At 36.3% G+C, this 14,397-nt stretch overlaps 1 protein-coding gene across 1 annotated transcript in view; it reads left to right on the forward strand.

Moving 5' to 3' along the window:
* Tango1 (transport and golgi organization 1) overlaps positions 1 to 14,397 on the forward strand; it is a 38,374-nt gene that overhangs the window by 1,406 nt on the left and 22,571 nt on the right. Inside the window, exons 2-5 of the mRNA XM_089255456.1 lie at positions 3,142 to 3,275; positions 5,236 to 5,322; positions 8,855 to 8,987; positions 12,020 to 13,527. Coding sequence (XP_089111582.1) covers positions 3,142 to 3,275; positions 5,236 to 5,322; positions 8,855 to 8,987; positions 12,020 to 13,527 — 1,862 coding nt within the window. The remainder of the gene's footprint in view (positions 1 to 3,141; positions 3,276 to 5,235; positions 5,323 to 8,854; positions 8,988 to 12,019; positions 13,528 to 14,397) is intronic.

The following is a 14,397-nucleotide window of genomic DNA, read 5'->3' on the forward strand; positions in this document are numbered from 1 at the left end:
TCGCATAAGTCACTACTCCTGGCACATCGTCCTGGATCCACACCCACAGGAATTACATGTCTATTCTAAAACAAGGTTCCAATGGTTAAATCTTGACGGGAAAACCTCATGCTTTGAAATCGCCTCAATGATCTTTTGAATTCTGTGATCACTGATTTTAGCCTACGCTGTAATTTAGAGCAGTGTTTCTCAACCTTGGGTGCCCATGGCCCTCTTTAGACTATATTTTCTTCTCTTCGTCCCCCCTGACTTGTTCGAGGGAGGACTCCCATTGCTCTTATTCATGACTGAGCTCTTTGTACTTATTAAATTTTGTCAAAACTAAATATATAGGAAAATTTTATAAATAAGATCGATCTCTGGAACCTTAGGCTGGGCACAGATTCAGAAGGAAGGTGGGGGGGGGGGGGATATCAACCTCCACCAAATTATAGGTCTGTCAAAAGTATAGGAGAGTCGAACAAACCTTGGGAGGGATAAATGGCCTCTCCCGAGACACTATCCTAGGTCAGTGGCTACACTAGACTAGAGTTCTGCCTCCTTCGTCTGGGTATTCTATGCATGGCCATCTCAGTATAATGAGTCCTTGAACAAAGTTATGTTCCGGTGTCCCCATGATTAGCTGGAAGTAACAGCTTACATATTGACCAGTCGCATTGACCACTGCACTCACAGCTAGATCAGCTCCGAAGATATTTTCAGCTTATTACAAAACTTGTATACATACCAGTTTTGAAAACCAGTCTATACACTGGTGTTCAAAACTAAGAGCATTTTCACTTTTGGTTGATTATCTCTGGAATTTCTACGTGAATTAAAATTAAATTTTGGTTATGTGCATAGGTTGATATAACACAAACGAAATAGATATACAACAGTTGTGTGTGTGTGTGTGTTTTATGCATGCATGGCCCTGTGTTAGACTGATCAGTGCTGGATGGTCTAGGACAGAGCTTACAATATTGAACAAAAAAAAAAAAGAAAAGAGTATGGTATTATGGTCCTCTCTCACTATTATGCAGGTCACAAAATGTTAATTCATATTAGGAATCCTGCTGTTTAGGCGGTCTCGGTGACAGTCAGCCCCACTCCTCTAGCAACACTGTTTTCGGCCGCTGGATGGTTCTGGCAAGGGAGGGTGATAAACTACAATTTTGCCCTCCCAAGAATGTCCCAGGCATACTCAGTAGGGTTTAGGTTTATAGATGTGGTGCCATCTGGCAATCATTTTCAATTTCCAGATATTCATTGGCCACATTCCTATGTGGACGAGCATTGAATCAAATTAAAATGAAATCAGCGCCAACTGCACCCCAAGAAAGCACACATAGGGCTCCAAGATGTCATTCCTATACCTGACAGGAGTCACAGATCCTCTGGTAAAGACATTAAGGTCTGTGGTCACTGGTCACTGAACATGCCTGCCTAAACCATCAAACCGTCACCATCATAGTAGTGATATATTTTTCTGATGTTTGGGGACAGGTAGCAGGTCCGGTTTAGCCTTACCACTGATTCTCAATGTATTTTTATCTGAAGAGGACCAGGGACCCGCTACCGGTCCCCCCAACATCAGTGAAAGAGACTTACGGTAGCTAAGGTTTGGGCAGGCATGAAATTGCAGCGTGTCAACCCCCTCTCTCCCAAAACCATCCAGGAGGTTAACACTGGTGCTGGAGGAGTGGGGCTGATTTCTGCGGAGATCCCTAAATGTTAATGTTGTGTGGCTGGTATGACAGTAAGGGGACCATACCCCCATCAACTTTTTTTTTTATATTGTACACTTTGTGTTAGAAGTCTACTTCAACAAACACCAACTCTAGCTATATCGCTATATTGCAACTTACTGCCATGATGAGATGGGTTGGAAATGAAGGCACTGGCTATTGATGGTTGCTTCAAGTTAGTTAGGAAAAATACTATCTTATCTATATCCCCATGGGTTCGAACCCGGGACTGTGACAGCAACATTCACAGTGGTAGATGAGCATCTTACCACGACGCCACTCAGGCGCACTCAGGGCTCTTAGACATCTGACATTAATGAGTCTAACACATGACTATGCATGTATAGAATGACTGTTGTATGCCTATATTGTTTACATTATATCAACTCATGTACATACCAAATTTTATTAAAATCTGTCCAGAAGTTCGGGGGATAATCGAGCAAAATTGAAAATTCCCTGATTTTGAACATCAGCATATTATACTCATACATTGAACTTGTATGTTGTCATGTACTGTTATGCACTTTTCCCCATTTCATGGCTCTTCTCTCCCAAGAGAAGGAATCTTGCAGCTGCTCTTTTTCCAGTGGCGGCTCATGGTTGGCTATTCTGGGGGGCAGATTTTGAAAAATTTACTGCCATCTATCAGTGAAAATATGTAGCCTCACATTATTTCTCATGTTGAAGTAATTTCTAATGATGAAGTGTAGTAAATATATATATATATATTTTGTATCCAAATATATTCTAATTTAGAAGATATAAATGATTGAAAAGATAGAAGGTTGATGGCAGCTCCAGTATCTGGGGTGCAGTTTTCAGCGCGACTAAAACGAGCATAATAACTTGTGTTAACTATTTCCCTTTCTCCCTTCTCTTGTGTCTCTAACTACTAAGTGTACCCTGTATTGGCACATGACAGAAAGTGCCCAAAAAGAAAAGAACAACACATAGTTCTCCATGGAACGCATTGCAGAACGTTGACAATATGATCCATATTTTATAGTACACTTTCTTTTTAATAAGTATTTCCGAAAATATTTATTTTCTAATTTATCAAATTCATTCGAAATTTTTTTTTTTTGTGGCCCTAAGTTGCCATCAAATCCATTTGAAGAACCGAAATTTTCAAAGGGGTCGCATGCCCCACACGTTTTTCAGGAGCTGGTGCTGGCTCTGTCTCTAGCTGAGCCCATGTTTATTTTTTGCCTTCTCTAGCCACCTCAATCGATCATTTCCCTCACTTCCTTTTTTGTCCTCCATATCCCCGTTCTCTGGTTTCCCATCGTGACCTTGAACTCCCTCCCCCCCCCCAAGCCATCTGCAAGGTTCTTTCTCATGGGAAAAGTCAAGGGAAGAGTGCATCACTGTATGTGAAAAATATTACATATAAAATTCTTTTTCTTTTCAGAGCCAATTGCTTATGCAAAAGCCTTTAGTTTGTATAATCCTGTTAACTCGTATACATTGAGATTCAAACCTGGCGATGCAATGGTGGTGTTTGTTCGGGACTGTGGGGCGAAGAAAGGTTTTTTGGGTGTTGAAGTGAGTAACTATTTTTCTTTTAAGTGAAGAAGGTTGGATAAGAAATATTTTATTCTTGCCGAAAACTTGAATATATGTGTGTGTGTGTGTGCGTGCTTAATTTAATCTTGTACACACTGATAGAATGCACAAGATAGCCTAACTTGCTATTGATATTCGTGCAATTATTGCTACTTAGGAAGTGCCTCCTGTGCCAATTAAACCTGTTCAAATGAATTTTATCGTTTTTTTTTCTTTGTTTGGCCCCTGAAGTAAATTAGCCCTGATACTGTAGGTATCCCTATATATACCCCTTATACACCTGGGGAACTACCATCTTCTAATGCTCATGAAGAATATTCCGAGAGATGCTTATCTGCACTGCATATTTTTTCTTTGAAACTGAGCACAACTCCAGTCTATTGCCATGGACAAGTTACTACTGAGTGAGTTGTGCCAGAAGCGTGAGCTTGTGCACTTAACAGTGAGTGGCATATCTAGTGTCGTATCTGATTTCTTTGTGCTGCCATCTGCATTTCAAATTGTCAGTGGAATGTGTGATGATTGCCTATTTATATCGTTGTAGGCCCGTTGTTCTCTGTGGCAAGACATTTTATTGGGTAGATCGGCTCTCATTCGCTTATCGAAGTTGGGAACCACAGAAAGCCAACTTTAGCTTGCCACCACTCGCAATGCGAGTCTGTCATGATGACCACTTGATCACCAAAGTGTCCCAGTGCTGTATACTGATAAGGGGAGGGGGAGCAAAGAATAAGCAGTGTTTTCACTTTGTGTGTGGACGGAGGATGTAGAGTGAATTGAACCACTCGCTGAGATTTGGATCACAGTATTTCACACTCGCAATGGCATTACATTTGTGGAAAATGATTTTTTTTTTAAATGTCAGTACAATAACAAACAATTATTTTTATTTTATTACATGGACATAATTTTTCTTGCGGAAGAAACAAATTCACTTATCAAAATGTTCTGACATGAATAAATGTTGTAAAACTGATGCAGGTGGTTGTATAGTATATAGCCTAGGTGTTACATCGGAAGAAAAATATGAATGAGATTAGACATGATTCAATAAATTCTTGAAGTTGTTGATCTCAATATCAATATCCCATTTCAGAAAACCAAATATAACTGATCAATGCGAAATCTGCTTTACATATGGGAATAATGGAAGCCTTGAGGAAGCAAACATAATTACAATTATTTCACACTTTTTCAGGAATCAAAGCATGTTTGCATAATTTCTTAAAAAATGGAAAGAGTTGCCTCTTTCTCTTCTTTGTTTCTCTCCTTGCGTATGTGCAGTGTATAAAACAATACAACTGTTTTCACAGCTAATGCCTATTCTACATCCGCATACCTCTTGGTCGTCTCACTATGTACGTGGCCTAAACCCAGCTCAAATGCAGTATGACAAATAAAAATAATAACAGTGTGATGCAAGTGCCATCAAAAAGGGGGGGGGGGGAAATGAGGATAAATGATTGGCCAGATGGAAGGTACTAGAGCAAAAAATTATTTATTCCTCAATATTCTTCCTATCATGCCACAGGATCTCAAGCATTAAAACGTGAATTTTAATCATTTTGGTAATGATTGGATAATGATTTTTTCAATCATTATCCATGAAACAATCATTGAGAACTGGTCCTCGTTCCAGTTTTTGCCATGAACTTGGGCTGGGAGAGGTGTTGGCACTGGGATAAGTTCGGTAGCAACATTCTAGTGTTCATTCATTGATTGGTCCTTGTTTCTCAGATTATTCTCTACAAGCATTAAAAGAAAGGTAGTGCCCCCCCCCCCCACCAAATATTCCAAAAGTAATCCTGGGGAGATTTGGCCATTGAGATGGAAAGGTTGCACACCCCTAAGCTATGTGATTATGATTATCTCAAATCTTACTGTGTATCATTATTTTTGTAAACAAATGCAATTTACTCATTGAATTTTTTCTTTACAGCTTAATGGGAGAAAAGGATATGTACCAAAAAACATTGTGAAAGAAGTGAAGGTGTTTAAGAAAGCGCTATTTCCTGCCAAAAACCCAGTAGGTAGTTCTAGTAAATTGTGGCAATGCTTGATTACACTATTCAACAAAGTAAAACTTTTTTTCATACATGTGCTTAACAAATAGGTGAATTTAATTAATTTTCATTTTGAATTCAGTAGAAAATCAGGTTTTTCTCTATCACGTCACATTTCGGAGAGATACGCTATCCCTACAATATAAAAATACGATATTTGCTAATATTGACTGATTTTAAATAAATTAAAAAAAAAAAAACGCAGAGTTTACTGATGCTTTCCAGTTAATGTTTCTGCAAAAGCACTTAAATTAATAATATATTTTGAAGCTTTAGGTGCATTTGACTTGGGAAATTGGAGATGAGAGACTGCTTTTCCTCTTGTGAAGTGCATCATCAATCTCCCTGATTAAAAACCAACATTAATATGTTGGTTATTAATACCCTGTCATTGAAGGGTTCAAATGTCTCTGATAACAGTGTTCTGTAGTGAGGATGCTTTAGCAAAAGCATTCATGTTGTTCATTGCTAAAAGCACCACAAATTTTCAGAGAAATTGGAGTGTAAAAGTGTGAATTTTTAGTATCGTCTTGAATTCTATGTTCTTGTTGTTCCCTAACAAATCACTCACTATGGAAACATAGTTGTAATCCTTTCTATTGCTTAAAAAAAGCCATTCATAACCATTTTGAAAGACGACTAGGCAGCTTATTCACAAGTTTCCAGCTTGATATCGAAAGTTGAATCTTTCAATTCCAACAATCTTTCTGCCAACAACAGTGTAGATTTGGCGCCGCATGATGATAATGCTACCTCTCAATATAACAATAGCTTCCTTATAGCAATATTTTTCTTGGTCCTTAGAGTATATTTCGAGGTTTCACTGAAATTTATTAAATAAGTATGGTGTGTTTGATGGTTAAGTGGTTTTTCTTGCGACTTCAACTAAAGTTCAACATGTTTCTCTTTGTATCGGAAGAAAGTAGTTATAACATGTGCATCTCAAACAGCTTTTTGGGGTATCACTTGTTTATTTTGGCAATCCTTCAGTGTTATCTCTAGTCATATTTATGCATCATTGCTACGACTCTGGAAGATGCTGGTTATCAATGGCCACCCAAACTGGAATAGATCTTGTCAATTTTGTAAGTTTGGTGGTTGTGTTTTGCCACTTCATGTAGAAATTATTTGCATACTGTTCCTCATGTCTGAGGAAGAGCTTCAACCACTTAATGGTTTAATTTTTTTCTTATACACATTTTTGAGAAAAATCAATAATATCTGTCTGAAAATTTGAAATAAAAAAAAGTGTTTTAGACAGGAGAGTTGAAAACCTCAGGGTGCTTGCAAACATACAGGAGATTCTTTCATTAACTAATCATTGTCATCAATCATTCTTCCCGGAAATAATTTAACAAAAAGAACGTAAAATAATAAGGGTTTTTAACCAAGTCTATTTTCTCCTATTTTCAAAATGTACAAAAAATGTAGTTTTCCCTTTGTGGCAACTCTGTAGCTTAAAGACCAGATGCATTCTAGTTAGATGACGTTGGGCTAAGATCATAGTTTTTCTCCTGCACTGTGTTAGCAATAATATGCTGGAGTTATACCAAAAGTCATTTCCTGAAGTCCCAAAATTTTCTCAAATCTCCTGAATTTCCAGTGGACCTGATTGTCACTGTAGGGAAGATTCCTACCCTGCCCTTCTTTCGAGGAAAAACAACTTTAAAGGGTCTCTTTTACTTTTTAACTTTCTTATGTAGAAATATTATTAAAAATATTATTTATCCATTGATTTTATTTAAATTTTTTACCACATACATTTGATTATGTATGCTATTCTATGCCAGTATGAAATTTCACATATTTCTAAAACTACATGTTTTACAGAGAAATTGAATTGGATGTTATGCCGAAACTGATATTTGGCAAGTGATTTGTCTCCTCTGGGAATGAAACCTAGGTCCCCTTTGCTTACTAGGCAAGTGCACTAACCAATACACCAATACACTTTTCAATTCCTTATAACACACATTAGTAATGTGAAGTGCTAAGTGAAGTCATAGCAGCCTCCCTGAACCACAGCAATTTTCGGCCCAGTAGGCTTTTTGTATGAAGAGATGGTATTTTTTCAGCCTGAAATGTACTGAGAAATTGAATTTTCTGGATGTTATGCCGAAACTGATATTTGAGGGGGGGGGGGAAAGTGATTTGTCTCCTCTGGTACTTGAACCGGGGTCCCCTCGCATACCGGGCAAGTGAGCTAACCTACACATAAGGAAGGAATTGAAAAGTGTGTGTCTGGTGTATTTATTGGTTAGCACACTTGTCCGGTATGCGAAGGGACCCAAGTTCGATTCACGGAGGAGACAAATTACTTTTCTTTCCAAATATCAGTTTCGGCATGACATTCAGAAAATTCAATTTCTCTGTAAAACATTTAGTTTCAGAAATATGTGAAATTTCATACTGGCATAGAATAGCATACACACAATCAAATGTAAAAATTGGAAATAAATCAATGGATAAATAATATTTAAATATTATATACGAGAAAGTTTTTACCATGTCAAAAGAAAGGAAGTCCGTTAATTTCCCTGAAGAAAAAAAAATTATGTGCCTGGGTCTCACACCCCCCCCCCCCTTCCCTTTCAAATTATGTCAATTGCTTGACATTAATGGAGTAATTTTTCTTTTGAGTTTTAGGGTGTGAACCTTATGGTGGTACTGGAGAAACAGAAGCTGCTTTATTTCGAAAAACTATTTATTGTGTCGTTGTGCATAATTTTGATCACGAGTGTTGAGAAGTGATAAAGTATTTGATGAATCGATGATCAATCCGGTTTTCATTTTCTATAATTTTTCTGCATTAAATAAATTTATTTTTCTTATTTATTTATATTCATTTTTCTTATTAAATAAAAAGTTTTACATTTCTTGAGGGTTATCTTTTGACCAAAAATCACGTACTACGTAGTTAATTTACATACTTTTCTGAAAGTGGTATTTAATGACATTGCATTAATTATGAGTGGGAGGTGGAATACATTTGATTCGAAGGAGAAAGGATCCCTCTGTTTAATTATAATGTATGGAAAATCAATGTTTCAGAAATCTATTCAATATCAGTGTCGGCAAGTTTTTTATATGGAAGTCAGATTGGCTCTAAAGGCTTCCAGATTTTTTATAAATTCAGTGAAACCTGCCTATAACAATACTGTAGGGACCTTAAAAAATATTGCTGTAGATTGGTTATCATTGCAGACAGTTTGAACATTTGCGCTATTTCCTATCGAATAAGAATTCCACCAGGACCAGAGAAAATATTGTTATAGGCAGGTTTATTATTATAGACAATATTGTTATACATAGTTTTTATTGTAGAAGCTTCCTGATACTGATAATTTCATTCTTGAAATCATCACTGTGGATAAAATATATATATTTTTATCATGTGTTATAGAAATATCTTGCCATTTCAATGTTTAAAATTTACAGGTGAAATATTGTGGTACATTAGAGTTCAATTATTTTTCCATTGTTATTTGTTTTTAGTTTGTTCCAATCAAAAGGAATGATGTTCCTGATACAAGTACTCAAATCACTGCATCACCTACAGTTGCTGCAAGTGATGAACCACAAAGTCAATCTAGTCTGCCAGAAAGTCATACTACGGCAACAAGTGGAGGTGAGCCCTTTATATTATTAACGTCTACATTGTGAACTGCAGTGTTTGTGGGTCTAGAAATGAATCGTAAGCTGTTTATGTAGATGAGACCAAAATGTAAATTTTTAGTTTAGTGTTGATCTATTCGAGCTTATCGTTACTTTCTTTTTTAAATTATGTGCTAGTTAAGTAACAGCATAAGTTTTTGGCTGATTAGATTGCCTCCTCGACCTATAAAACAGAGTCAAATATCATTGTTTGCAATAGGTGGTATCTTGAATTATCCAACATGCACATACGCGCTTCAGTGGTGTAAAGCTAGAGTAACCCCCCACGTTGTTTTTTCCCTGTTATGATAATGGATGCTCAGACCTGTCTGTACATACTGTTACGAAGGGTAGGAATTTGAAGATGCTAGTGAACGCATGCAAGGTATGAATGGCATTCGATTGTTAGAACAGAAGAACAAAGTTCTATGGACTCGGGCATAGTAGAATTTGAAGTGAGAAGACATACGTTTGGAAGGCTGCTGTAGTTTTAGCAAGACAAATTCTACTGTCAAGGTGTTTCATTGTTCTCAAATCCTTATTTCTGTGAATTTTTACCCATCTTCAAGTCCCTGGCGAAGAACCAGAGAGATCTGCACAACGGGATGATCTGGTGACAGAAGCTCGGGGAGCCCCAGCACAATAATATATTGTTTGTTTCTGTTTCTTACTGTATTTTATTTTCAAGAAATAGCTGTTAGCAGATCTTTAGTGTCATGCAGACCCATAATTAGGCTAGGGCAACTGAGACCCCCACAAAAAAAAGTACACTTATTCGAATGTTCCTTAGAAATTGGTACAGTTCTTTTGCTTGAAATTTGCAAAATGAGAGGAGGAGCAAGCGACAAGCCTTCCTTTTCCTAAGGATTACCCTTGAAGGGGGTCCCAAGAAATAGTCTACCATGGTCCTCTGACACAGATATATGAACTCAATGAATTATATTATATACAAACACAAAGGCCACAATAGACAAAACGCCAAATGAGGTGGCTGAAAGGAGATGCCCCGTGAAAAATATGAATGCCCAATATAACAAAAACAAAGCAACCCCGCCCAAAAAAACAACAATTATTTAAAAAAAACTAAAAATGATGAGATAGTCGAATCCTGTTATAACAAATTCCAAGAAAGCAGAGGAATCACTCCATTATCACAAAATTTTGTTATATAGGAATTCCAGGTTTTTGCATTGTTCTTATGCAAACTTATTTGGGGTATCAGAAAAATGTTCACTAAAACAAGATTTTTTTTTTTTGCTATAATGATATAAGTTAAAACAGGATTTGACTAATATAATAAACTAACCATAAAAAGTTATGGCTCCATTGTCTAAATATGGGTAGCTTCTTGATTCATCCTGTTATGAGCATTATATTTATTTTTAAACGTATCAGTTGTATTGGAATTTATGACCTCCAGAGGTAAACTATTTCATTTATTTGCAACCCTATTAGAGAACAATAACTGCAACACCACAACCTGGAGTTGTCCCTTACCAAACCATACTGGCAAATCCTTGTCGAAGCAGTTGATTGACGATGTATTAATAACTCATGGTCTATTTTATTGATCTCATTGAAAATTTTGAACATTTAATCATATCCCCTGCATTCTTCCAATGCAAACATATTCAAAAAATGAAGTCTCTCTCCATGGCTCAATCCCTGCGTGCCAACAAGAGCATGCATAACTCTTCTTTGCACTCTCTCAACCAAGTCAGTGTTCCTCTGTATGTATGGTCTCTGAAACCTAATTGCATACTCCAACCCCAGACAAACTGAGCCCCACAAAAGTAGAAGGATCACTTTGGGAGCATGCAAAGAGACCACTGTCTATTCAGAGTACAGGTATCTCTCACTTTATGCAATTTCCCTATAACACAATTTTAAAATGTTGATTTTAGAAATTTCCCCTGCAAAATTTAGTCTGAAGTTTGATTTTAGTCCTGAAAATGGGCTTGCAGATTTAAAATATGACCTAATTAAAATAAAATCTGATATTTTTATTATATAGAAAGAGATTATATAAATAGATTATATAAATGAGACATGGAAGAAATGCTCCAATCCATCTCACCAGATCTCACTAATGAGCATCTTTTGGTAACACATTGACAATGCCATCAGCCTTTTTAATAGAAGAAAACGATCCTAATGAATCTATAATTGTCATATTTGTGAAGAATATTCAGAATTCTCTAGCTTTGCTCCTTGAGTGTTTATAAAGAAATGAAGAATACTGCTTGTCAGCTGAACTTTGACTGCTTTCATTTAAAAAAGTTAGTTAATTATACCAAACTCTTCAGCAAGGAAAACATCCATATTCACGAGAATCATTCAGAACAGGCCTAGATAGCAACAGGCCTATAATGGCATAGTTAGAAAAATTTATGGCAGATGGCAGCACTACACACAACAAACATTACATAGAAACAAACTTCAGGGAAAGTTCACCGCACTCACACACTCCAACATGTACCAATTCGTTAGGAGTTCCGCAGAGGAATATGGACGAGGTGCATTTCTGGTTTAGTAGAATCGATCAGAAGTAGTGAATACATAAAAGTGAAAGTATTAATTAAATTTATTAATTTAGCTTAAATTGACTAGACTTATTTATAAGTATGAGCAATTAATTTTATTAAAAAAAATTATATTGCTGCTCGAAGTTGTTTTTTTTTCTTATCATTCTGGAGAAAGCGTCCAGCGCATATCTTACCCATGTTAAATTCCACTTACTTTATGTGATTTCTTCTTACATTATCATTTTGTGGAACCAGTTAATCACAAAGCAAGGGATGCCCACACACTGTCTGAATCTTATTCAACTCGAGTCCTTCTGGTAGTAGGGGGGATTTCATTTCCCATCATTTGTGTTCATAATTATCATAGTATGTGCAGTGATGTATTAGTAATGTTTCTCTCATATAATAGGAAATGTTTGTACAGTTATACACATATTTATCCTTTTCATATTTGTTTGAATTTTAATTTTCTCTCTCTCAGAAACTACAGAAGCAAGCCAAAGCCATAAAATTCCTTCAGCCTCACCTTTAGAAAACAGTGTTTCTCCAACCGTAAAACCACAGGTTTCCCACCAAAATAATGATAATAGTATCCCTGCAAGCTCTAGCAATCAGGCTCACATTAGTAGTTCTCATCAAACTAGTGTATCCCAGGCCAAATTAAAAAAAGATCACTTACCTAAATCTATCATTAGTCAGTTTACTGACATATTAACCATTCAAATTAATAAAACATTGAATACTATGGTGGAAAACCAAAAAAGTCAACATGTGGATTCTTCAGCCGTTATTAAACCCACGGAATCATCTGTTCATGATCAAAATACGCATCAGGGTGATCAAGATTATGAGGAAACAATGAAAATGCTGCGGGAATATGGTGTAAATATTAATGAGAATGATTTGAATTCTACAGATTTTCAGTCTCAGCTCTCTAATTTACCTGCAACGACAACCGAGTCGGCAGAAGCTGCCTCATCTTCATCATTCAATAAAAAATCTGCTACCAGTGATGAAAATGTTTCACCAACTGAAACTGTATTATTTCCTTCCCATTCACCGAGTTATTCAAAACCCTCAGATTCAAGTGACAATGAACAAATAGCTAGTAAAAAAAATCCTGTTTTAGCTGATCACCAGAGTCAGACTCCTACCCCAGAGCTTTCAGCAGGTGATATACGTAGTGAGAAAACTGAAGTCGACAATGAGAGAAATGATGTTAATGGAAATATCGATGCTGTGCCACACAAAAAACTAGATCTACCTGATGATGATGATTATGATTATGGAGATATTGAAAATGAAAGTGAGCTCTTCGACGAAGTTAATGAAAATAAAAATAATCTTTTGCTTTCTACTGTGATGGAGTCTATATCTAAAACTTTAGCTTCAAATCAGCTGACTTCCCATGCAAGCTATAAGCAAGATGGGCATGATGAATCACGGTTTCCCAGCAGTTCAGACTCAATCACAGTTAGTAAAAAGTTTGAAAAAGAAAAGTTTTCTGATGAAACTAATTTTGATAGCATTAAGACTCCGTATTCAGAAAATGAGGCAGGTTCCTCTATGACAGTTCCACAAACCACTGAGATAAAATCTTCCTCAAATACATTTTCAGCGCATGGAGATACACCAGATCAGCATTATAATTTGTCATCTGATGCAAATGAGCTCTCTGACAACCAAACACACACCGAAGAAGACTCTCTAACAAATGCAATCAGTGATGCTAGCCGTAGAGCTTCTGATTCTTCAACTCATACATTGCGTCATATTCTGGAAGATGGCAGTGGAGATGATGATGTATCAATTTCCACCGCAGATGAAAGTTATGCTAATGCTGCTAATTTAGAATCTGGAGCTGGAGGTGAACATCATCCTGGTTATTTTTCTGTTGAAACTCTTGACTGGGCTGCTGGATCATTTTGGAATACATCAACAAATCTTGCTTATGGATTGAAAGCCTTTCTTGACCTGATCATTGCATGGGTATGTTCCTTGTTATATAACAATATTCGTATCTAATGATTCAGGGTTCCTGGCTATCTGAAAAGTCAGGGAAATGAAAAATGTGGTCAGGGAAAATGTAATATATTTAGCAAAAGTCACAAAGAAATATACAAGTATTTGATAGGGGGGGGGGAAATATATATACAGTAAAACCTCAATAAGTTATCAAAAAATTATGATGGCTTAAGCGGGGTGATGACTTAAGTGAAGTGCCATTAGATTCAATGTGCAATATTGTGAAAATTGTATAAATTTAAAATATAACATTTTTTAAAATATGAATCTAAATTACAATATTAACAAAATTTATAGATTGCAACTTTTTCTTATTACTCTTAACTTATTGTGATAAAATATACTTTGACCTTTGAAGACCAGACACACCTCGCTTCCCATCTCAGAGAGAAGGTAAAATATACTGATACACTTTCTCTTTTTGATTTATAATAGTAAATTTTAATTTGGACTAATCAGAGCAACTGTTAGAATGGTTAGCTTTTCTTCACAACAGAATTATTGCACATTAATTTTACAAATACATTAAATTTCATTTTGGTGTTTCAATTCTTCATCAGAAGTTGATGATACAACTACAAGGTAATCTTGAACATATTATCAACTTTTATCTTGGTGGGGCCTTGGGCAGGGAAAAATAAGCATTAGACGACCTCTACTTTGGAAAGAATGTCTGGTTTTTCAGCAGCCAAAGATATTTTGTTTAACTTTAAAGCCATAAATTAGTGGGGCCCAAGCAGAAATCAGGTCTAACTCAAACAGTCCCTTACATTTCAAAAACCTTGCTTGCCAAATGAACTTCCCCAGTATAACTTTGGTTACTTAAACTGTTCC

Source organism: Pholcus phalangioides, unplaced genomic scaffold, assembly GCF_987345545.1.
Source record: "Pholcus phalangioides strain wild (caught in Gottingen) unplaced genomic scaffold, Ppha-v1.0 ptg000042l_1, whole genome shotgun sequence".
Classification (NCBI taxonomy): Eukaryota; Metazoa; Arthropoda; class Arachnida; order Araneae; family Pholcidae; genus Pholcus; species Pholcus phalangioides.